Source organism: Nothobranchius furzeri, chromosome 14, assembly GCF_043380555.1.
Source record: "Nothobranchius furzeri strain GRZ-AD chromosome 14, NfurGRZ-RIMD1, whole genome shotgun sequence".
NCBI lineage: Eukaryota > Metazoa > Chordata > Actinopteri > Cyprinodontiformes > Nothobranchiidae > Nothobranchius > Nothobranchius furzeri.
Window position 1 is genome coordinate 63,693,702 of NC_091754.1, and position 23,981 is coordinate 63,717,682.

Genomic DNA, 23,981 nt, shown 5'->3' on the forward strand with positions numbered 1-23,981 from the left:
CTTGCCATCTGATCCAACTCACCACCAGGTGGTGATCAGTTGACAGCTCCGCCCCTCTCTTCACTCGGGTGTCCAAAACATATGGCCGCAGGTCAGATGATACGACTACAAAATCTATCATCGACCTGTGACCTAGGCTGCCCTGGTACCAAGTGTACCGGTGGGCATCCTTATGTTCGAACATGGTGTTCGTTATGGCCAAACTGCGGCTTGCACAGAAGTCCAATAACAAAACACCGCTCGAGTTCAGATTAGGTGGGCCGTTCCTCCCAATCACACCCCTCCAGGTCAAGCTGTCATTGCCCACGTGAGCATTGAAGTCCCCCAGCAGGACAATGGAGTCCCCTGATGGAGCACTATCTAGCACTCGTCCCAGGGACTCCAAAAAGGGTGGGTACTCTAAACTGCTATTTGGCCCATAAGCACAAACAACAGTCAGGACCCGTTCCCCGACCCGAAGGCGCAAGGAAGCTACCCTCTTGTCCCCCGGGGTAAACCCCAACACACAGGCAGAGAGTCTCGGGGCTAACAAAAAGCCAACCCCAGCCCTCCGCCTCTCACCCGGAGCAACTCCAGCAAAGTAGAGTGTCCAAGCCCTCTCCAGGTCTCGGGTTCCAGAGCCAATGCAATGTGTCGAGGTGAGTCCGACTATATCTAGCCGGTACCGCTCAACCTCTGCCACAAGCTCCGGCTCCTTCCCCGCCAGCGAGGTGACGTTCCATGTCCCAAAAACTAGTTTTCTTGTCCGGGGATTGGACCGCCAAGGCTCCCGCCTTGGTCTGCCACCCGATTCACATTGCACCGGACCCTTCATGTTCCTCCTGCGGGTGGTGGGTCCACAGTTGGACGAGCCCATGTATCCGGTTCGGGCTGGGCCCGGCCGGGCCCCATGGGCGAAAGCCCGGCCACCAGGCGCTCACTCACGGGCCCCAACCCCAGGCCTGGCTCCAGGGTGGGACCCCGGTAACCCTCCGGGCCGGGTACTCCGACTCTTCGTTTTAACCGCCATGAAAGATCCTTCGAACCGTTCTTTGTCTCACCCTTCACCTAAGACCAATTTGTCATGGGAGACCCTACCAGGGGCACTAAGTGCCCCAGACAACATAGCTCCTAGGATCATTAGGGCACTCAAACTCCTCCACCACGATAAGGTGACGGTTCAAGGAGACGATTTAGATCTGTCTAATCCAAACAAGCTCGGAGGAGGTAAATGATGTATGACCATAAATCAGGACTGCACTGTTGCCTCACAGCAAGAAGGTTGCAGGTTTGAATCCCGGCTGCAGCCTTTCTGTGTGGAGTTTTCTTCTCCTCGTTTATGCAGTCTGTTTGGCCATATCTGTGTTTTGTTTAATGAAAAGAGGAAACCCCTGTAAACAAAGTAGATGTGGATACAGTCTCGCTCTAAAGTTGTGTTTTCGCCTCCCCCTCAAAACTTCATTTTTCCTTTTAGTGATGTGTCGGTCACAAACGACCCGGCTCTAAGAGCCGGCTCTTTGAAGTGAACGACGGGAGCCGGCTCATCATTGAGAGCCGTCCCCTCCCCTCTTGCTTGGGTGAAAGCCACAGGTGATTGGTCAACATGTGTAACTGCGTGTCGAGACTGTCTACACACAGAGCAGTAGGGGCGGGGAAGAGGGAGGATCAGACTCAGACACACGGCAGAGCACATGCGGGTGAGGGAACGAGGAGGAGGAAAAAGGCGAGCGAGAGAGAGAGGAGAGTGCGAAGAAGACCGTGAGAAAATGAGCGCCAGCAGTCGGAAAGTGGAGATTTCTTAAAGTGTTCAGTTATTAAATCCAAAGAAATGATAAATATTTGATATGTAGCATTTTTTTACATTAGTACATTATTTTACATATAGTTTTGCATTATTTGGGTTATAAATGTATTCTACACAACTGAAAATCTGAGGAGCCACTTGGGAGCCGAAAGAGCCGGCTCTTTTTGGTGAGCTGAGCCAAAAGATCCGGCTCTCTAAAAAGTGCCGGAATTCCCATCACTGTTTCCTTTAAACTGCGTCATCAGGGTATTTCCGCACTGTCACGCGTGGGTGGAGGAGAGTTTCACCGCAAATGAAAAAAAAAAAAAGAACCGTGTCAAGTTAGACTTCAGACAACACTGGAAGTGCTCTGAGTTCCTTCCAAAATAAAAGCACATATTTCATTCGTAGGAAAAGTATAAGCAGCGTTATGAGAAGATTCAAGTAAAAATAATTAAGTCATTGTCACTTTTTACAAAGTACAACGAAACTCTAAGGTGCAGTCCCCTCAGAGGCATTCAAGATTGCAAAAGACAATAATTTTAACAAGAAAAATAATAAAATATTACAATGTTTCAGTGAACACATTTGTTCGTTGTAAACTAACCACTTGGCTTCTTCTTAAACTCATTTTCTGTCCGGTCCTTGCACACAACATCTCCGTGACAACAGGTGTTGGTGTGTGATAAGAAAGGTGAACAATTGCAGGTCAAAAGAAAACTTTTCTGCTTAAAATTCTGTCTGTAGTTTTAAAATATTAGGAAGCTTAAATGAAAACAGTCAGTTAAAAGTCAAGATAGGACCTGAAAGACACCTCCTCTTTACTAATATCAATGTTAAGTGCGTGGAAGTTTGTAACAAGCGTTGCATAACTTTGGTAGTTTTTGCCTTTTAAACTTTAGAGACCCCTTAGAAGTGTCTCCTAAAAATGTATAAAACATACTTTTTCTTGAAGTCGATCAGCTTGCTATGTTAAAGCTGGTCCTGAGCCATGTGTTTTATTATTATTATTATTAAACAGTTAAATTGTGCATTGTGCCTGAATGAGTCACAAGTTAGAGTTAACAGCAGAAACCTCCTCAAACAACTTTCTAGCCACGTGCTTGAATAAATAGGTTAAAAAAGTGAAAAAAGTAGCCATCAAACATTTAAGTATCCTCAAGGAAAGCACTTTCAAAGATAATAGATTACAGGAAAGTTCAGATCATTTACATTAAACACATGCATGACATGTTTCTTTTTAGATTATTTCAATTTTAAACCTGCAACATGAAGCGCAGTGACTTAATAAAATCATAGCTTGGATATTTTGAAGTAGGTTTTTATGGAAGACCGCTTATCTGCTGTTGCATCTTAGAACAACCTCAGTTTGGAGAAACTTAAACAGGCCCCATTCTAGTTGCTCATCAGAATAAAAGTGCAACATTTACTAGCATTTACGCCAATGCTAGCCCTTCAGCTAATGTTTATTTTAAAAACACGTGTTCTGCGTAAATAAATGCATTTATTATGTGAAAGTATTGTGGAGTAAACATTTATTACTATTTGAGAATTTAGGGTTAAATCTGTATTTCAGAACTGTTCAATGTTTCTTTTATTTTATCCCAACAAAAAAGTCATTTTAAGAAAAGAATCATGTTCAGAAATAAAGTCGCTGTAGCTAATGAATCAGTCACGCTGGCTTTAGCTAAGTATTTGTTGCGTAAAAACAAATAATGGCAGAACGTCTTGTGCGCGCGCTGGCTGGAACGTATGTTCCTCACCGGAAGTTGCGTCGTCACTCTGTGTCACTTCACATCTGCACACAGATGTAGGTGGGGCGAGGGGGCGAAGGGACGACTCTGTCAAGAAGTTTTCGGAGTCCGCACTGCTGGATATTGTTCTTACTAATAAAACACAAATAAACGGGCTGAAGAGGAGCGGGAGGAGCGGACGGCGAAGAGCGAGGCGGATTCAGCCATGGACGGTGAGTTTAGCTCTGGCTAGCTCGTGCTGTTTACTCCGCTACAGGACAGGAGGTGAAACTGTTTGGGAGTTGTTGTTTTGCGCAAAGGGAAAACCCCGATATCGTTGCACTAACAGGAGCAGTCCGCTCCCAGACACTAAAACTAAACCCTGCGGTTTACTTTAACCCATTATTATTGGTAATTTGTTTATAGTCGAACGCGACACCACTGTTCTGTTTGATTTCGTTTTTCTGTGTTCGGCTAGCTCACCTGGCACGCGCCAACCTGCCTCCCCTCTCCGCCGGGCCTAATGGCAAACGTCGTTCACAAATGTTTATTTTCCTAATAACTGCTCCAGTATTAATCAGTAATACCACGTTAATGACTCGTGAGGCTAATGCATGACTCGCTTTTTAACTCGGCGTGCATTTACCTCAACAGTTAAAGACTTAGTTTAGAATTAATTTCACATATTTGGACCTTGTTATTTAAAAGTAACCCGAAACTGTTACAGTTTTATAAAATATGCGTGCGGAACATCTGATGCGACTTATTTGACTGCTTTTTATACAGTTTTCGGATCTCAGTCAGTTCAGACAAACTTTTGACCTTTTGTTGTTGTAAACACGTTTTAGTTCAGATCCACTCTCCAACATGGTCTGAAGGTATTTAGCAGCATTTACAGGAAGATCTGGTAGGGGTACCAAACAACAGGATGCTGGTGAAGTCATGCCTGAGTGTGGTCGGATGAATTGAAAGTGACTCGCAGTAGTCTCCAGATCATCAGCTGGGTTTTGATATCACCGCACGTTATTTGAATGCAAACAGTAAAGTAGTTTTGGTTTACTTTATTTTTTTTTAATTAGCATGAATCGTGTCATTCAAATTAAACCCTCCTCTGAAACTTGGCATGCTTATTCAGATGAATGATGCAGGACACGCGTTGAATATTGGACTCTCTGATTTCTTGCTGCCTGGATTTCTTTCCAGCTTGATCTTGCTTTCAGCGTGAAAGCAGACATGTCACAACTTGGAAAGGATCCTGCTCACCATGTGTTGGAGCTGAGCTCCTGGCTAAAGAGGTGGAGCTTTGGCCACCTGATCTCGTCTTTTCTTGTTGCTCCAGATCACCTGAAACTAAGGTCCTGCCTGCTTTTCTCTCACGCTTCAGCCTTCTAGTAACACAGCTGGTAATCTGACACTGGTGTTACACCCTGCCTGTCACTGTTCTCCTCACTTCTTTCCCTCCCTCTGGAGTTTGGCAGGCAATTTATGAGCTGTAATTATATTTAGCTGGGAAGCCCTTGCGTCTTGGCGGCCTCCGACCCCGTTTGGACGCTGCTCCGGTCTGGTAGATTTCCTGTCCGACCACACCACAAATGACAAACTCGGACTAAACCACAAATATGTGCTGAAGCGTTTTTCTCAGTTATTTGCGTTGCTGTATTTTATGTGTTGTGCAATGTAGCTGAATGCCCTTTTTGTTTATGCACCGCAGGTGTGTACCGATGGGGGATGACCCCTCATAACTCAGGTAAAGGCACGTTTTCACACTGAAACCTTACTTGGATAAATTGATTACCAACATAACTGGTGTTGACATTCTAGTCCTTCTCTTCCTCTCCATCAGTCCAAACAACAAACCCTCACATCGAGATCATTGAGCAGCCGAAGCAGAGGGGGATGAGGTTTCGGTACAAGTGTGAGGGCCGTTCAGCCGGCAGCATTCCTGGAGAGAAAAGCAACGACACGACGAAGACCTACCCCGCCATCAAGGTTAGTTAATGTATAGCTTTTCCTCCGGTGATAGGCCCTGTGATTACACCCATGTGAATGGAATGGACATTAAAAATGTAATTTTCTGTAAATCTCTGACCACTTGGAGACTTGTTGATACGTGGATGCAATCCAAGCAGTCCAGAAGTTTCTTAACATGTTTTTCATATTTTTAAATGAATGTTCAGAATGAATGAAGCCTCGGTTCCGTAAGGTTTTTAGTCAGACCAAATGGTAACAGTGATGACCCAAATCACCAGTAAGTCTGATCATAACAGAGAAAGTGAGCTAGCGTTAGCCTGTCATCCAACTCCTCCTCGTGGAAACACGCCAGAAGAAAAGGGATGTGAGGTTACTAAAGATTGTAGGAGGAGACGTTCTCATAGGAAAAATATATTAAAGTGACATTTCCCCCAAAAATAAATGTACAGGAGACATATCGTCCTTTTAAATGATTCCTTTTTACATCTAAGCCATTCGGTTGGGGTCTAAATACAGTGAAACTGCAGTTCTTTGGTCTGAATTCCTTATTGTTGCTCTACAGACCCTCATCTACCCCTGTTCTGAGGAGAGTCTGAGAATGAGCCGTTTTTGGGTACTGTCTCTTTAAATCTGGAGAAGGAGCTGTAAACTCCGCCCCCCACCACAGTGCAGACCTACTCTCCTCCCCCACTCGTACTTTGTAGTTCTACAGAGAAATCATTATCTAGCGTAGCAGAAACGTTATGTTAGCATTTTTAAAATGTGGGGAGAGTTGTCCATCAAGCTTTTTCAGCGCCACGCTGTCGCGTCGCCCACCCCAGTTCCATGATGTCATCGCCATATTCTGCAATGATAGACAGTAACTTTAATGACATATTTTGTTTACAAGCAGCTTTAGGAAAGTTGGTTCTTTAGCTTTCCTGTTTATAGTCACGTTTGTGCTGTTTTGGTTCATCTTTTACTTTGTTTACAAGTTCACTTTGCTGCTGTGACTTCATATTCTCCTAAAAGTTAGTGATGCACCGATGTGAAGTTTTAGGGCCGATACCGATATTAATATCACTGTTTTGGCTGATAACCGATATTCTGACATTAATGCTTCTAAAATCAGCAATTTTGTATAAAATGAAAATTATTTAAGCTGAATTTACATTAGTATGTTCACACACCACACACATTTATGCTTCTGAGATTATTACAATCACTGTTCACATGACTAAACAAATACACACCACCCCCCTCACCCTCTGAAACAGGCAAACCAACGGAGACGAGATGGAAAAAATACTGGTTGTTCATATTGGCCCGGTTTTATTTATTGGACCGATACCGATATTGATGCCGATATATTGTCCATCCCTACTCCAAATGCAATAAAATAGTGACACTTAAAATGATATAAACGATTCCATATGAAAGGAAGCTCATTAGAGTGCAGCACAGACAGACTTACTACATGCTGCAGCTGTTTTTACAGGCCAGCTGCTGCTGAACTTGGGGAAAGTTATTCTGTACACGTCCAGATCAGATGGTTGTTTACAGAAAATAATGTAATTCTATCATTTCCAAACAGACTAAACCAGTGAAACATCAAATAAGTCACTCTGCTGTCATCAGATGGAGGGATTCAGGGGGTGAGGTGTTCCTAATGAGGGTGCCTACGCCTAGGGCTAAAGTGTCATCACTCACTTTGGTCTGGTCCAGACGCCGTCTCTTTACTGGTGGTCCTCAGTAGGTGACATGAAGCTCCAACATCTGAGCATTCTGTGTACCTTAGAGGAGAAGAAAAGTAACATTAGCAAGCTGGCTAAATTATTTTTACTAGCATCTCAGGGACTTGGAGAAGCAGTCTTCACTTACCTAAACATCAGACCAGAGTTTGTCCCAGCTGAGCTCATCAGGGCGTTAGGCTGACAGCCTGTCAGTGAAACACGGCTCCAGTCTTCTGGATGTGGACTCTAAAAAGCAAAGGAACATTTTTACTTTCGTTTAAATTATTTTACAGCTGATTTTATCAGCCTTCCGACGCTCACGCTCATACAGACGGTGAGCTTCGCTGTGTCTGACTGATGCAGAGTTCGTTTTTATATCTGCAGTGAGACAAAAGCTAACCTCACTTGTTTCCAGGTTGTTTCCTGTCATGTTTTCCATGTTGCCCATTCAAACACCAGTGTTTCCCTGGTTCTTCTTCTTCTTTTCCTCAGGCAGACTAGACGCCTAGTTGGTGTATTGTTGCCACAGCAACCGTCAGTTCACTCTCAAAGATGTTCACACCCTCATGTAAACACAGACACGACATAAAAAAGCGAGCAGCGTGCCCACACACTGACCATCCTCCACCCGCGACAAGGTCCGTAGACTAAAAACCCTAACCCCTACGGAACCCAATAACCCGAACAGGGCCCTCCTCTTGTCCGAGTAATCGGGACAATGCAGCAATACGTGTCCCACCGTTTCCAGCGCCCCACAGCAGCACAGACCGTCAGGGTGCTTCCCCACCAACAGGAGACCCCCCCCCCCCCCCCCCACAACAAAAACTACTACATCTAGTGTTTTGTATGACCACCGTGATTTTCAAGGACAGCACCAAGTCTTCTAGGCTTGGAATGAACAAGATGGCGACATATTACAACATCTATCTGTTTCCTTTCTTCAAGAAGAACCTCTTTTAGATGCTGGATGGAGGTTTATGTTTATTTAGCAGACGCTTTTATCCAAAGCGACTTACAATTTATAACCTATAGGTCATGTTGTGATGTTGTGAGAGTGATGCTCAACTTGCTGCTGCAGAATTCCCCACAGGTGTTGGATTGGGTTCAGATCAGGAGACAGACTTGGTCATTCAATCGCCTTCACCCTGTTCTTCTTCAGAAATGCAGCAGTAGCTTTAGATGTGTGTTTAACCAGCTGTAGCATGTGGAGAAGAGGGGTGGAGACACTGTAATAGTAATGGTAAGCTGGTATGTTGAGGAGTGGAGGAAGAACCTGGGTTGGATCCATGGCATTCAGAGCTGCTTCTCATCTTACATGAGTGTTTCTGTCACAGGTGCACAACTACAGCGGTCCCCTACGGGTTCGCATCTCTCTGGTGACAAAGAATCCCCCGTACAAACCCCATCCTCACGAACTGGTGGGGAAAGACTGTAAACATGGCTACTACGAGGCCGACCTGCAGGAGCGACGGATACACAGGTGTGTTACAAATAACCACACACACACACACACATTTCAGCAAGGCAGCTGAGCTGGTAGTTTTGAGCCTATGTTACACGAGGATGCTTGCAGAAAGCTGTGGAAATGATGTATAAAACGTCACACTGAAAGTAAACTACAGTCTGATGACCACATGAAGCAGGGAAGTTTATCGGTCAAACATTAACAGAATACCCAGTGCCCCGATGAGTTCGTCTCTACAGGTTTTACTGCCAGTAAAAGTTTGTTTGACAGTCAGGAGATAAAACCGTCTCACTTGTACTTCGTAGTGAAAGAACTGAAGGATTGTGGCGAGTTGAATGAGTGGCTTTGTTACGTAATCAAACTGGTTCTCCTGGTTGGAGGGAGATTTGTTTGAGATCTGTGGGTTGAGTGATGAAATCCAAACAAACGGTATACTGCAGACAATGGCTGGATCGTTGTTGAGTTAGTCCATCCAGCGGGTACATTAGTCATTTGTTCTTCACACAAATAGAAAAGGTATGGTTTAAAAACTGTTTATTAGCACAATTAGAGCAGTAAAGTGGGCAGAAGTCTAAACAGAGTTTTATTGATCCATTAAACATGTCAAGAGGTGCTCAAACATGTCTGAAAACCTTTGAAGGGTTCCTTTCCAATCCAATCCAATTTTATTTATAAAGCGCATTCACAAGGCATTACAACCAAACAAGGCGCTGTACACTAAAAATGTTGGTTAATTAAACCGGCGTTATACAAACATGTCGAACACAGATAAAAGATAAAAAGGAAATACAACATAATTCCCAAAACTAACAGCTAAAAATCAATAAGACACAGGGTGAAATAAAAATAGGAAAAAACATTTTAAAAAAGAACCTCAATAGTACGGAAGTTGATATTGTGAAGTCCATTTTTAAACAGTGCAGATATAAGTGAGGTTCATAATTATGTGGTATAAGCTAGGTTGAAGTAGTGAGTTTTCAGGCGTGATTTAAAAATGCTAGCTGTTGGTGCTAGCCTCACTAGCAGTGGTAATGCGTTCCACAGCTTGGGTGCACAGACAGAGAAAGCCCTCTCTCCACGGCTTTTTAAACGTGCATTCGGAACAGCTAGGAGGAGCTTATCTTCAGACCTGAGAGCACGCGGCGGGTTGTAGTAATGGACAAGTTCACACAGATATGGAGGAGCTTGATGGTTCAAGGATTTGTAAGTGAGAAGCATAATTTTGAAATTTATCCTGAACTGCACGGGCAACCAGTGGAGAGATTCCTTTGGGACTTATGCCCAGAGGAATCCCAGCTAACATTTACTATTTTGGTGTATAATCTTTTAAAAAGAAGTGAAATGTATGTTCAGTTTCTAACAGATCCATCAGGCTAAATGGACTGTTTATTAGTGAGAGTTAGGATTTTTGAGTTCATACCAATGACTGTAGAAAATATGAACCAGTTCTCCGTGACATCACCCATAGGTCAAACTCTGAGCCAGTGTAGCTACGACCTAATTGAGATAACCAAAGCTAACGGAGGTTTGCGAACGCTCATAGCCAGAAATCGCGAATGGATGAAGCATGCATCAACTTATCAAGCTGCTGTTTCTGGCGTCTCCCTCAGAGAGTTTCACAGGTGGCCAGCATGGTTACAGCCTTGCACCGCAGCGGTCAGAGCACCCCGCAGATGTTGCTGCACCTGTAGTCAGAGATCTACAAAGCTGCTGATGCAGAGACGGTAACAAGTTTCAGTACCCAGCCCAAGCAGCATGCCTAATTTCATCCCATTTTTGACCAAGCAGTATTATGTCACATCCCCAGTATTGTACTCCATTCCGCCAGTGATTTAAAGTGGTCTGTTGGCGCGGTCAATACCACAGCTAGCCATCTTTGTCAGATAATTACATGATTAACATCCTAACATGAATGCAACCGATGGTCAAGTTCAGGCAGTTTGATTAGTCCCACACTTTCAACGTGAGGCTGAGACTTAGGCCTTTCCCTGAGCTAGCCGCTAATGCTAGCTCTGACGGCTCATGCTACCTTTCAGTCAAACTCTAATTATTCATAATTTCAAGAATTTAATTACACCTAAACAGAGTTTAAAAAGTCCCCCCCTCTGAGTTGTCATGGCGATAAACTTGGAACATTAAAGCTAAAATGTTTTTGTACCAGACTGTAAAAATGTTTGTTCTGGCTGTGAAGCTGACACTTTTTAACATGGGAGTCGATGAGAATTTGCTCTGTTTTGGAATCAGCAACTAGCGGATGAGAACTGCAAGTTTTGTCACGTCTGTTGGTTTCATGAACACAAAGCTGACTATTTTCATGTCCTGTCTCTCTTCCTGCATCTCCTCTCAGTCCTCCAGAAAAACTGCTGCCTAGCTTTCCTACTTTTTCACCTCATGAGCTACTGTTGAACCAAGCAGATGGAAGGGGTCTACCGACTCTGAAAGTAGCAAAGTGCCCACTGCACGGCCGCGGCAGTGAGGTAAACTCGCTGGAGCATGGGTAATACGCTCTGTAGCAGCAGAGCGTGTCAGGCAGGAATAACTGAGAGAAAGTACCAGAGAATATGAGCAGACATGAATACCTCTCCGCCCTTATTCTTTGAGTGGACAGGTTTTTATTTAAAGATAAGCGCTTTGGCTTTTAATATAGTATAATGTGACTTTATTTTATTTGTATACAAATGAACTTGTTTTATTGTGTGGTTTTAATGTACTGCACCCTTTTTTTTTAGCTTCGTTGTAATTCAAAAGTGATTTACAAATAAAATGGCAATGGTAGTATTCTTTTGGAGAATTGTGGCCGTGTGCAGGACGCAGCTGCCTGAAGCGCATGAAGAATCCGCGCTCTCCGTCCTCTCCACTCTAAAGAAGTCCCGGTACACTGAGAGTCCATATAATTACGTAGTCTAGGTCAGTGCTAAATTTGTAAGTCAAACGTTCCCAGAACGCAAATACTGATGTCAAACCAAAGTTCGCTAAAGGCGAAACAGATGCTGGAACACGCACTATTTTTCTGTCCTGTCTGTCTACTATCTTCCTGCATCTCCTCTCGATCCTAAAGAAAAACTGCTACCCGGCTTCATATGTTTTCACCTCATGCGTTACCTTTGATCTGCAGTTCAAAAAGATCTACCGACCGCAGCAATAGCGGGGTGCGCGCCGGCTGCACCAGTGAGGTGAAGTCACCGGAGGACAAAACAGGTGATGCGCTCAGCTCCGCAGCAGCGAAACGCATCAGGAGCAGATAAAAAACAAAAAGCATGAAAGGATATGACCCGACATGAACGACCGAGTGTTAACTTTGTTTTTGAGGTGGCGACTGAATGTAACTGTGGCCGCGCTCAGGATGCATCTGGCTGGAGCGCGTCAACGATCAGAGCTCTGTGCCTCTCAGCTCAAAATAATCCTCGGAGAGTCCACATAAATAATGTCATATAAGTAGAACCAGGATCATTTTTGGGCTCCCCCTGGGTGTGTAAGCTGAGGGCTCCCAGGGGAGCCTGTCACCCTTTCGGGTGAGCTGGGCTCCCTTAAACTCACCCGTAAATCGAACCCTGCGTATAGCACAACTTGGTCGCGTGAGTTGCCAGAACCTAGCAGACAGTTGCCGGAATGGTCCTTTCAAAATAAGATCTTTCCCGGATCTTGTTCTGGCAAGAATCGGCTCAAATGAACCCCTGGTCTAAGTAGAAACTTGTCTTTTTTCGGGCTCTCCTTGTGTGTGTCCATTGAGGGTTTCCAGGGGAGTCCCATCACCCTTTTGAGGGAGCCGTGCTCCCCCTGGCTCCCCCGTAATTCAAAACGTAGAGTTTGATATTAAAAAGGAGATAAATGTGTGACACTAAAGATGAGAGTGAAACCTCAGCCTTGGGTTTTTTGTCTCAGACTGTACTTGCTTTCAGTTTTCAGAACCTGGGTATACAGTGTGTGAAGAAGAAGGACGTGAACGAGGCCATCACCTGTAGGCTGCAGACAAACAACAACCCCTTCAACAGTAAGTGAAGGAAGCCCCTTTCTGTCTTCATATGTGAAGCTGTGTTTATTCAGCTGAAACTTGAGGGGAAGTGTTGATTATTTTTGCTCCTAATGCAGCAGCTCTACTTGACAGGATGCAGCCTGACTGTGGTTTGTGATTGGGATCTCCGCCCTTTTCCTCTCTCTGTTGTGGTTACAGTTCCCGAGCCCAAGGTGTGGGAGGAGGAGTTTGACCTGAATTCTGTTCGGCTTTGCTTCCAGGCCTCCATCACCGGGCCTACTGGAGAGCTGTTTCCCCTGGAGCCTGTTGTATCACAGCCCATCTTTGACAACAGTGAGTCAGAAACAGGTTAAACGTGGGTCACAAGTAACTGTTTTAGGCCTCCTGGCCAGTAATCCAGTGGTTCAAGTGGGCCGGTACGCAGTACCAGCGCTTCTTATTTCAACCTCAGTGTACCGGGACTTTTTTTGTAGGGATCAGTGCATACCGGTAGGTTTTCTGTTCATCTATCGGTTGAAATCTCTGAGATTTCTGCAAAAAACTGGTCCGTCTCCATTATTACTAGAATAAAGCAGAGACCTGCCAGAAAAACATGCAAACTTTAGAAGATCAGCTGCAGGAAAAAGAACGTTTGTGTGAAGATCTCCATAAACATTTGGAGCAGGAATCGTGGCTGAGACGCCAGTTGGTGCAGGAGCAGAGGAACAACCAGATAAACGAACACGTAAGAAATGAAGGACTTAAATTAATCACTAAGAACAAAATAAGGTAGAAACTTCAGCAAAACATCTGCAGGATTTACAAAGTCAGCTTCTGGAAAAGGAAGCTTTGTGTGAAGATCAGACTAAAACGGTAGCCCCAGAAACATCTGGGGGGTGTTCTTGAGACAGATCCAGATGAGGATTTTCAGATAGGAACAGAGGTTAGCTCGCCAACAGTCTGGATCAGGAGAAGTAAACCGTTTCCATGGAAACGCCTCTTCACCCGAAGAGGACTTCAGCTCCAAAGCAGACGTTCCACTAACAGCTGGAAGAAATCTGGACAACATTTCTATGTGGAGGCGTTTCAAAAAGCGTATTACTCCAGCGTGTTTCCAGGTTAGATTAGATTACTAATCTAATCTAAAGAGTTGTGATGTGAAAGCCTTCACTGACCGTTCATCCACAGGATCGGGATCACACCGGTCAGGTCTCCCGTCTTTGGCTGGAAACGGTTTTAAAAACTGTAAACTATTTTACTCCTCGTTCCCGCCGTCTTCCTGAATTATTATTCGCTGAAAACGTTCCGTTAATAAGTTAATTCAAGAGGACCCCCCCGCCCTCAGCATCTCCTGCTCCCGTTCTCATGCTCTCCTGTATTTTAATTTCCTAAACGTAACAGGATGTCCAGACAGACTCCTGAACCCTTCTGTCAGCGCTTGTCCTCAGGGACGTCCACACACCTCCGCTGTCTCAGTGACGTAGGAGACGGATTTAATGCGACATGATCGTTCAGACTGCAGTTGCTTAGCTTCTTTGGTCTGAAAAGCCTCATGGTATTGGGGTGTTTGATCTCATCTTTAAGTATGCATCTTAAGAGCTTAGATGCAGGCTGAATGTGAATAGGGGTAGTTCCCTGCATTAGCCACCAAAGGAAAAACGGCAGGAAAACATAGGCGGAGATCCTGGGGGGCCAGGGAGGACACAACTCCCCCTTCCATAAAGTTTTTCTAAAAAATGGTACGGTCCAGTAAAACAGTTTTGAATGGGCCGGCCTGCTGGTTCCCTGCGATGCTGCCAGTTATTGCTGCGAGCAGCCCAGTGTCACAAGAGGAGCAGATAAAAACCAGTAAGTTTGTCATTACACCACTAGTTCCACTGCTACAGAAAAAAATGTAGTTTCCTGTGCTAAATCCAAACTTTTCCAGTGATGTGTCTTTATTCAGGAGCCACACTCCTGGTTCTCCTGCTGCAGCACGTCTAGTGACGGGGAGCGGGGTTGTAACGCTTCTCCCAGTTTGTGGTGAAGAAATCTGTGAGACGAAGGCCGTCTGTAGCTAGAAAAAAAGATCTGACCCAAAACTGTTGCAACCCATTTTAACTTTTAATCAGCAACTGTTTTGTTACTAATATACATAATATTTATATGTGTAGTAACAGCTGCACGAGTAAAAATGAAGTCAAACCCTTAAAAACCAAATAGGTGGCCGTTTCTAACATTTATTCCAAATTTCTATAGATCTATTTAATGTTTAGGATGAGCAGAAGATGTTTTACACAATGAGTTCAAGGAGGATATTTGATTTCTAATACTATTATTTTCATGGGCAGTTTGTGCATTTTTTAATAGCTTCCACATCATGTGACTTAGACAGTGTAGGATAGTAAATGTTGCGCTTTTAAGCTTAATACATTACCTCTGCTTATGACCAGTAAGCTGTGATACTCTATATAAATGTAGAATATCAACCTGCTTGGTCTTTGGATGTTTGATCAGGAAATTCTAGGATTCTTTTCTTTTTCAGGGATCAAACACACTTCGTCTCAATTCAGCGTCAAGTTTATAAAAGATAAGAAATTTATTTTCTAAACAAATAAAAACATGGCAAGTTAACCAAGGCCACTGTGATGGATGAAACTAAGAGGATGGGATGTGATGTATGGTGACAGTGTGTGAATGTTTATCAGAACCTTCGTATCTAGAAGAACTGAGTTCTGGGTGTAAAAAGGAGAATTTGGTTTGCATTAAGCTATGAAGTTGGTTCTTATCAAAACAGCATCAGTCTACCTCACCCTTTCTTTGGAGAACCTCTTTGTGAATCCGGAGGTCGGATGGCCTCTGGGCACCGAGGTTTGGTAGATTAACCGCAGCTCCGACACTCCAGTCCAGAGATGTTTCCGAGTCACAACAGATGGATGAAATTGTTTGCATCTAGAGCAGCTGTTTCTGAATAGCTGAAGGAACCGTTTTGCTGTGTCAGCTGTAGCGTGTAGCAGGGTTTTTGACAGCTTGTCAAAAATGCTCCGGGTTAAAGAGGGTTCGCTACGGATGGCCTGTCCGTAGCTTTCTCTAGAACTGAATGCTGAATCTCACAGGATGCTGGAAGCTGGAAGTTGAAGTGCTGAATCACGGTAATTGATTCTGTTTTAAATATTCTCATATTATGATTTACTTGGCCAATCAGGACGTGCCATGTTAAGGGGTGTTCACAAGCAAACCTCAGAACGTCACGCCTCTTTCAGATACAGGATGTTCTGATTTGTGGAACAGAAAGCAATGTGTCAGGATATTAGCTTAACCATGTCATCGTCATGTGTCTGAGTGTGCGAGCTGTCAGAAAATAGTGATTCACTTGTTAAACCAACATTACTGATCATAATATCAAAATGTTTCATTTCAACCTTATTAATTTAAGCACAGATTAATCAACCTTATTAATTTAAGCACAGATTAATCAACCTTATTAATTTAAGCACAGATAAATCAAAACATTATTGATCATTTCATATAACATTTGTTTATTCCATTTCACGATTGATTAACCCATATGAGCTCAAAATAGTCACTTTATTCAGAGGCATGAGGAATCCTGCGGTGTTATCAGAAGAAGGCTTTGTTTGGGATCACAGGCTGACATCGTGTTCCTCCTGAAACGTCAGCAAGGTTTGCAGAACCTTGTTGCTTGTTGGAAGGTGGAATGTGAAATCCACCTTAGAGCTGGAATTTGTCTTCCGGTGACCGGTGGCATGTAGTAGGGATGAGCGAGTACACCACTATCTGTATCTGTACTTGGAGTGGGCGTGGCCTAACCCGGAAGTGGGTGCAGTTTAACCAGAAGTGGGTGTGGTTTACATTAATACGTTATTTTAAGTCTGATCAGAAGTTGCTATGTGTATTGTTTATTTGAAAACTATTTACAGAGCAGCCTCAGAGTTGAGATTAAATGTTTTTGATCACAATAGTAAAGGAACTATTACAGAACAAGTTTTTCAATAAAATCAGAACATTCATATTTAAGTGCATGAATTAAGAGAGAGAGAGAAGAAAAGATCTTTTCTATAGCGCCTCTCAAGATAAAAATCACAGGGCACCTCACAAAAACAAAACATGTAAAATAGAAAAAAAATTAGAAAATGATTAAAATATATTTAAAATGAGCAAAAAATAGACAATTGTGATTAAAAAATGTAAAGAAAGAGAGAGAGTGAACAGGAAAGAGGGAGTGGATCCTCCTGAGGAAGAGGAGAGGAAAAAAAACCCGACCGGAGCGGAGGCAGTGACTGACGCAGCACGAGCCGTTTTCAGCTCTGTCTTGTCAAGTGCACCACGTACGTTACGAAAAAAGTAACTTTAAATAACTTTAAAAAGAGGTGAACTGAAGAAAACATAGGGAGTACTGAAGAAACGTGAACAGTGAAGCAAGCACAGAGAGATCTGTTACTGTTTGTGTGTGTGCGTGGATGGACCGGACACGGACTGAGCAGAGCTCCCGGCTGCAATTTTGTGTGTAGGGAGGGGCGGGCTCTCTATTTTACTGGCCAATCACCGAGCGTGAAGACAGTCAGTTACCCAATGAGGATTTTCCTTCAGCACAATTACAGATATTTACCAGTTTTACTCGTTTAATGCTCGTACTCGTCAAAAATGCTTTATCCGTACCGGATACTCGTCTGAAACGAGTATCCGGCTCATCCCTAGCATGTAGGTCAGTTTTTAAGTGAAAGCTGACCATTGCTGGACGTTACAACGGTGTTCTGTTATTGTGAAAAGGTTACAGAGATGTTGTACTGCTGGAGGTCCAGTCTGCACGTCGCACAGCAGCAAGCAACAAAAACTACTCTGTGAAAATTTACTCTTTATTGTCCTCCACAAAAAATAAATGAAATTTCAGTGAGAAAACGCTGCATCAGCATCCCCACCACAGCAAAACTCCTTCAGTTTTGTGTCATTTATGGAGATAAAACTTCAGTGTTGCAAAGGAAACGGGGTCAGTGGTAGATTCGTGTTGCTGTTAGCCAATCAGAGGAGAGATGTTGGAATAATAACGAGTTAAGCCTGAGTCGTGCGTCTGCGTCAGTGCGGAGACACACAACGCCTTAGCCAGCCTTGCGTGCCTGCTGGAGAGTCCCGCAAGGACGGACGGAGTCGAGCTCTCTTTTCTAAACATCCATCCGTCGAGACGGACAACGCAAGCTTGTGATTGGTCAGGACGCCGCTGTCGTCTACACCGCCGCCATTGCGCCCTCAAATCCATAAAGAGAGCTGAGGATAACTAGCGGCAGACATGGAGAAGCTTGAAGAATACCTCGCGAAAAAACTCTAAAATATGAACGTTTAATTCCCCGTGACTGGAGGAGTGAAAAGATGTGCAGCAAACGTTTTATTTGTGGACGAAATGACAGGAAACGTGGGTTTAGAGGTGGGGAGTGCAGGTAGAGGTGGAGGAGAATGAGAGACAAATATGTCCGTGTTAAAAGTCTCTTATATACACAACAAACACAATATAAACACACTATCTTGGACCAGATACATGACAGGATACCACAGAACAGCGCTACGCCCTCTGCTGTCCTGGCGGGGAATTGCTTTGCAACACTCTCCAGGAGACGGAGAAGTATGAGAGCAAAATGTCTCCGTCCGTCCGTGCGTGTCTGTCCCTGTTGGAGCTGACGGAGAAGCACGAACCAGGCTTAAGGCTCCAAAACCGGCTGTCTTCTGCCCGCTCTCCTCCGGCTAGCTTTTACTTCCTGAAACGGGAGTGCCAGAGCCACAGAGAACGACTCACAAGATGCTCATACTAGAGGCCACAGCGTGTCTCGATAACTGAAATGAACCAGTTTGTTGTGAATAAATGAGGTTGTACAGAAGGTTCAGCAGTAAGTGAACAAAACATCTGCCCAAATAACAACTGTTCCACTGTTCTTCCATGTCAACAAGCGTCAGTGCTCCTCAGACATTAGACAGAATGTGTTGTTTCTATGTTTAAAACTTACCACAAGGGAAGGAAATGAAAGCAAACCTCTGACTAAAAACCTGCCGGGACTGGACTGGAGTTACGGCTGTTGGAGAGCTTTTCTGATCACAATCGGAGTCGTCTCGTCCGACCTGAGCGGCTCTGCAAGATAAGAGAATCCGGTGCGAACTAACAGTTATCATACATGAACCACAGTGATGCATTTTCCGTATCCTTCCACTCTCACGTTTGTTTAATTTTCTCGTCAGGCTGAAGGTTTTTCAAATGAAACACATCCTCTGTGGCTGTCAAAAATCCTTTCTAGAGACTTTTTATTTCCTAATGCTTTGTCTTGTCTTGCAGGAGCCCCAAACACAGCTGAGTTAAAGATCTGCAGAGTCAACCGCAACTCGGGGAGCTGCAAAGGAGGGGATGAAATCTTCCTGCTGTGTGACAAAGTGCAAAAAGGTGACCGAGCTCACTGTAGATCACAGAAAGTCACTGTGCATCTCTCAACTTGCACCTTCACGCCAAATGATTCATAAATAGAGCTCACAAGTGACTAAGCAGATGTGAGACTTGTGAATGGAAAAGGTGAAAGCCCTAGACAGGAAGTCCGGGTGTGCTCCTGACACGCAGAAGCGAAACAGCACAGCACTTTCATCGTGTCGCTGCTTCCTGCTTTGCAGTCACAAGTGTGTGTAACAGGATTTAACTCGAGACTGACTCGACAGAAAGGAAAAGTCAGATGTTGGATTGGTCGGGAACGTTTTCATATTTTAACAAACCATAAGTTCATTAAAGATGTTAAAGTCAATGAGCAGTGGTGTCATCCTCTTGGGCCACCCTTCAGCATGTTTTAGCTGTTTCCCTGCTCCAACACGTCTAACGACCTGTTCAGCATGTTACCAAGCTGCAGAAGTCTAATCACATACTTATGTTGAATCTGAAGCCGTTTTACTAAGCAAGGCTGTCAATTAGCCGCAACGCCGCGGCGGCGGCATCAGGAACCCTTAGGTCGTGTGTAAGTGGTTGGACCATGGTGGTAACGTGGTGCAATCATGTTCTTTTATAAAAGATTACACGATGGCGGCATATAGGGGGTATGGGGCGGGCGCAAAACTTATTGCCCGTGTTTACTTTCATTTTTCAACATATTTGTCGGACGAAGCTCGGCATTAATTCCCCCGTTGTCACGACACTTCCCTCTGTTGTGCCATGGCACAGTAGCCGTTTATAAGACTGACCATTACCGCAAAATGACTACCAAGAGAGGAGGAACGAATGCCGCAAAGTTCGCGCAACGCCATGTTGGCATGGCGCGTTTATAAGAAAATAACGTTTTTAGCTCCGTTGACTTGCATTCGTTATTTCGTTTTTCCGGGGACACATGGTCAGGAAGTAGGTGGGCGTGTCTTAGGCTCCCTATACTGTATGCTTATTATAAATGTTTATTGTTAAACACGCAAGGAAAGGTAGAGAATTTAATATTTCAGTGCTTGTTTTTATGTGATCCCAACAGGAGGACGTTTCCGTTTTAGTTTTGTTCTCCTGCGATGCTCGAAGATGTTTAGTTTAAAGAGATTGGCCAGACTGCATGAAAACCGTAGAAATTCAGTTTCACTTTACCATCTACATAAAGATGAACTGGGTTCAGTTTTTATTTTGTTAAGGACTTTTGTCATAAATCGTTCTATAAATCAAACTTTCCTCCTCTACACTCGTATGTCCGAGACCTGCAGACATTTTTATCTGACGTAGTAACCTCCATCTGGGCCTCGGTCCTCTGCTGTAATCCTAACACAGGAACACTAACTCTGCTACTGCTTACGCTGATGTTTGTGGAGCGTTCCCGGCGTGACGTCGTCCGCTGGTTCAGCGTTCCCGGCGTGACGTCGTCCGCTGGTTCAGGCTCAGATCTGGTTTTAAAAGCACAGGATTTTCTAAACGATCCGAAGACCCTCTTCAGACGAGGTTTTAATACTGATGTACACATGCCAAAGGAATTTAGCCGCTGACCAGTCCCTTCACAATAAACCTCTCATTTATCCATAACATGCTCAGCTTTTGTAAATAAAGGTTTATCAAAAATAATCTTTAGATGTCTTTTAAATCTCACTTAGAGATAGCAGAGAACAGCAAAGACAGGCAAAAGCAGTGATTTTTTGTGTATCGTGATGGGAGTCTTCTCCTTATCGCCCAGCCCTTCCAGTTGTGATCTTAGTATTTCAGTTTTGAGATGATCCCAGGGTCTCTTTATTGCTTCGGAGGAGTCCAGCTCTGGACTTTATTCTTGATGTTCTCTTTGGTTTCCAAGAGGCTTGAAGGATCCGTCAGGCTGTTTGTGTCGGAGAGAAAACAAAACTAATGTTGATTTCTGCAAACATAAGAGACCATTGTTGGTGTTGGTCACCTGGTTACGTTTCCATCTCCTCATCCTGCAGAAGACATCGAGGTGCGCTTCTTCCAGGATTCGTGGGAGGGCAAGGGCACGTTCTCCCAGGCTGACGTTCACAGGCAGGTGGCAATTGTGTTTCGGACGCCGCCGTACCGCGACACTAACCTTGGTGAGCCTATTAAGGTCAAGATGCAGCTCCGGCGGCCATCTGACCGAGAGGTCAGCGAGCCGATGGACTTCCAGTACCTACCGTCTGACCCAGGTAAGAAGATGAGTTCCACGGTCTCCTGTCTTCCCGGGAGTAATTTTAATTTAGCAAAATTTGTTCATTCTGAGAAATGATCTCGTTACAGACGAATACCGGCTGAGCGAGAAGAGGAAGCGAACAGGAGACATGTTCCAGAACCTCAAACTGGGTCCCATGTTATCTAGTGGTGTGTTGACCCGCTGCTCTTTTCTTCTGGCTTCTTCTCCTTCGCTGTAATGAAACCATGTCTGTTGCTGTTTCAGTGTCCATTTCACAAGAGAGGCGACCGATGAACTCTGCACGAAGAGTCACACCTAAACCCATCTCAATGAGCGCCCAGGCCGGTAGGTGTCTGGTCTTCATCTCCTGAATGTGTCCAGAGTGTTGAGGGAACACATCTATCAAAACCAACCTGCCATTGTGTGAAAAAGGAAACAACCTCTGAACTTAGTTACTGGTTGTCAAACTGTTGAAGTGTTTGTGGTAACTGGGAACCAGTGCCTTACGTCACAGTTGGGGTCTGGTTGGAGGATAACAGATAATCTGGTTAATGACGGTTAACCTACAACGGTAGAAATGTACTGAATGGGTTCAACACTGTGCCTGAATCTGCTCCTGCTGTCTGTTTCCAGTTACTGAAGCGCCCCCTGGTGCCAGTGGGATGAAACCGCAGTCCACCTACTCGTGCATTCAGCCAGCACAGTTCGCTTCGGTCCAACCCAAAGTCACTACAGCAGCTGCGACTGAGCCCTGGAAGATCATGGAGAGTCTAAAGATGGGCCCTCAGCCCAAAAACAACCCACTTCCCTTTATAATGAGCTCAGCAGCACCCCCTGCCTCCATGGCCCCCACCACCAGCGCCACCGCAGCCAGCCAGGACTACCAAACAGTCAACCTGTCAGACCTTCATGAGTTCTTCCCTAACATGTCCTCAGCCATCTCCCAGGAGCCAGCAGCTGCTCAGGGAAACACGGAGCCCACCCAGCCCGGCACCATCTTCTCCAACCCGGACTCTCAGTTCCAAGTGGAAACAACACTCGTGGATGAGGACTTCCCCAGCTTTTCCGATGCCCAGGTTCCCAGCACCCTGGACAGTCTAAACATGGAGGACCTTGTGGACCTATTGAACCCCCGACTTGATGTTGGAAACAGCGCCTCCATGTTTGTGGCCGTTCCCAACTCTGCTGCTGGCCCCCATAACGGCTCAGTGTCCCAGAACCCCTCTGAACCAGTCAGTAACCCAGGAAGCACCTACATGAATTACCCCAACAGCATCGCTAACCTGCTGCGGAGCGAGACCATGATGGTAGCTGGTCCTGGCAGCAGCAGCAACCACCAGCCCACGGTGCTGGACGATCTGGAGGAGCTGATGTCTGCCGATGAAGAGCGTCTCATTTCGATTTTTAACAGCGGAAGCCATGCTGGGTTTGTGTCGGGACACCCAACCTAGGAGTAGTCCCCCCAAAGACCTCTTCTGTCCGCCCTCCTGAGGACAGAAAGTCCACTAACATGGACAAAGGTGGAGGGTGGACGTGACTTTCCACTGTGGATGTACTTACTGAAAAACTATCACAGCAACTACAGGACTGGCCAAGTTCAGCCAATCACACCAGTGTAGCCAGTGTGAGGAGCTTTAAGGGTCACGTGGAAGGTTTTGATGAAGGTGTCGATGTATCGATGGAGCCTGTTGAGCGTCTTTCTGAACCACTTTTGGTTGCTTTGTTCGTAGAAGTGTTTAAAATCAGCCATTTTTACTCCAAAGCAAAAGGCCCGGTACTTCTTAGAGGTGAGCCTACACAAGTACACGGTTTCTGTCAGGTGGTGGTAATGTTCACTGAAGGTCAGCAGTTGCGGTGTGAGCCCATCAAACCAAATGAAGGTTTAAATGTAAATACAATTCAACCAGAAGCTCAGAAGCTTACAACTCTGCCACAGGATGGTTTTTGTACTTTATAAAGACGACAGTTCACCACTTACACACGTTTTACGTCAGCTTTGTAGTAAGTTGTTAAAGGGATTTTTCAGCCGTTTGGATGTTTCTGTAACAGAGTCGACGCGGACTTCATATCTCACAGGGTCAGAAATACAATTTCTAGAAGCTCTCATAGTTGCTGTAAACTCTTCATTATTCTGCCATTAAACCACATTTTTAACTTAATTATTTTCAGTACGAGGTTCAAGACAACCATGTCCTGAACCTGGCTCAGATGGAAAGACGTGCAAACGGGCGTGTATTTCCACCGTTGAGAAGTTGTGTGAACGTTACTGAAGACCACTGCTGCTGCCTTAATATTTAATAAACTTCCCCAAAGCTGTAGCCGTTTACGGGAGGACGAGTCAGCTCCAGCCCTTCTGCTGCATCCAGGGGTTCGGCGTAGGTTTATACAGTAACCGTTTGAAGGTGGCAGCAGAGTGACTTCATAGACCTAAAACCAGCCGGGCCTGATCTCCAGAACTTTCACTGTTCCTGTTATTTTCTAAATCTTCTCGCAGCCATTAGTTTTGTACCAGTTATTTTGGCAGGAACGGTTTTAAGATGACATCCAGCCGCCTTGGTCTGAGCTCAAACTGTGTTTACGGAGAGCTTTCACAGAAAACAGACTTCTAAACGTCTCTCTATGCTGAAGTTCTGCCTTTCTTTACTTGTACACAGAAAACCATGCTATTATCTGGTATGAATGTCTAATCTTGTTTAAATTCAGAACACTTTAACAATAAAAAATCAAAACATTAAGACAGGTTTTCAAAGGTATATTTTACTTGTTAATGCTGCGATGGTTGAGTAGTA

General features: G+C 44.6%; 1 protein-coding gene across 1 annotated transcript; it reads left to right on the forward strand.

Annotated features, from left to right (window-relative positions):
* Positions 1 to 3,585: 3,585 nt before the first annotated feature.
* On the forward strand, positions 3,586 to 23,351 carry rela (v-rel avian reticuloendotheliosis viral oncogene homolog A). Its single transcript, XM_015946005.3, is given in 12 exon segments — positions 3,586 to 3,728; positions 5,207 to 5,242; positions 5,339 to 5,484; positions 8,513 to 8,658; positions 12,543 to 12,634; positions 12,815 to 12,949; positions 18,912 to 19,016; positions 20,993 to 21,208; positions 21,300 to 21,380; positions 21,457 to 21,537; positions 21,826 to 22,595; positions 22,597 to 23,351. Coding segments are annotated over 12 exon segments (1,902 nt in total). The 5' UTR covers positions 3,586 to 3,721; the 3' UTR covers positions 22,684 to 23,351.
* Positions 23,352 to 23,981: the final 630 nt, after the last annotated feature.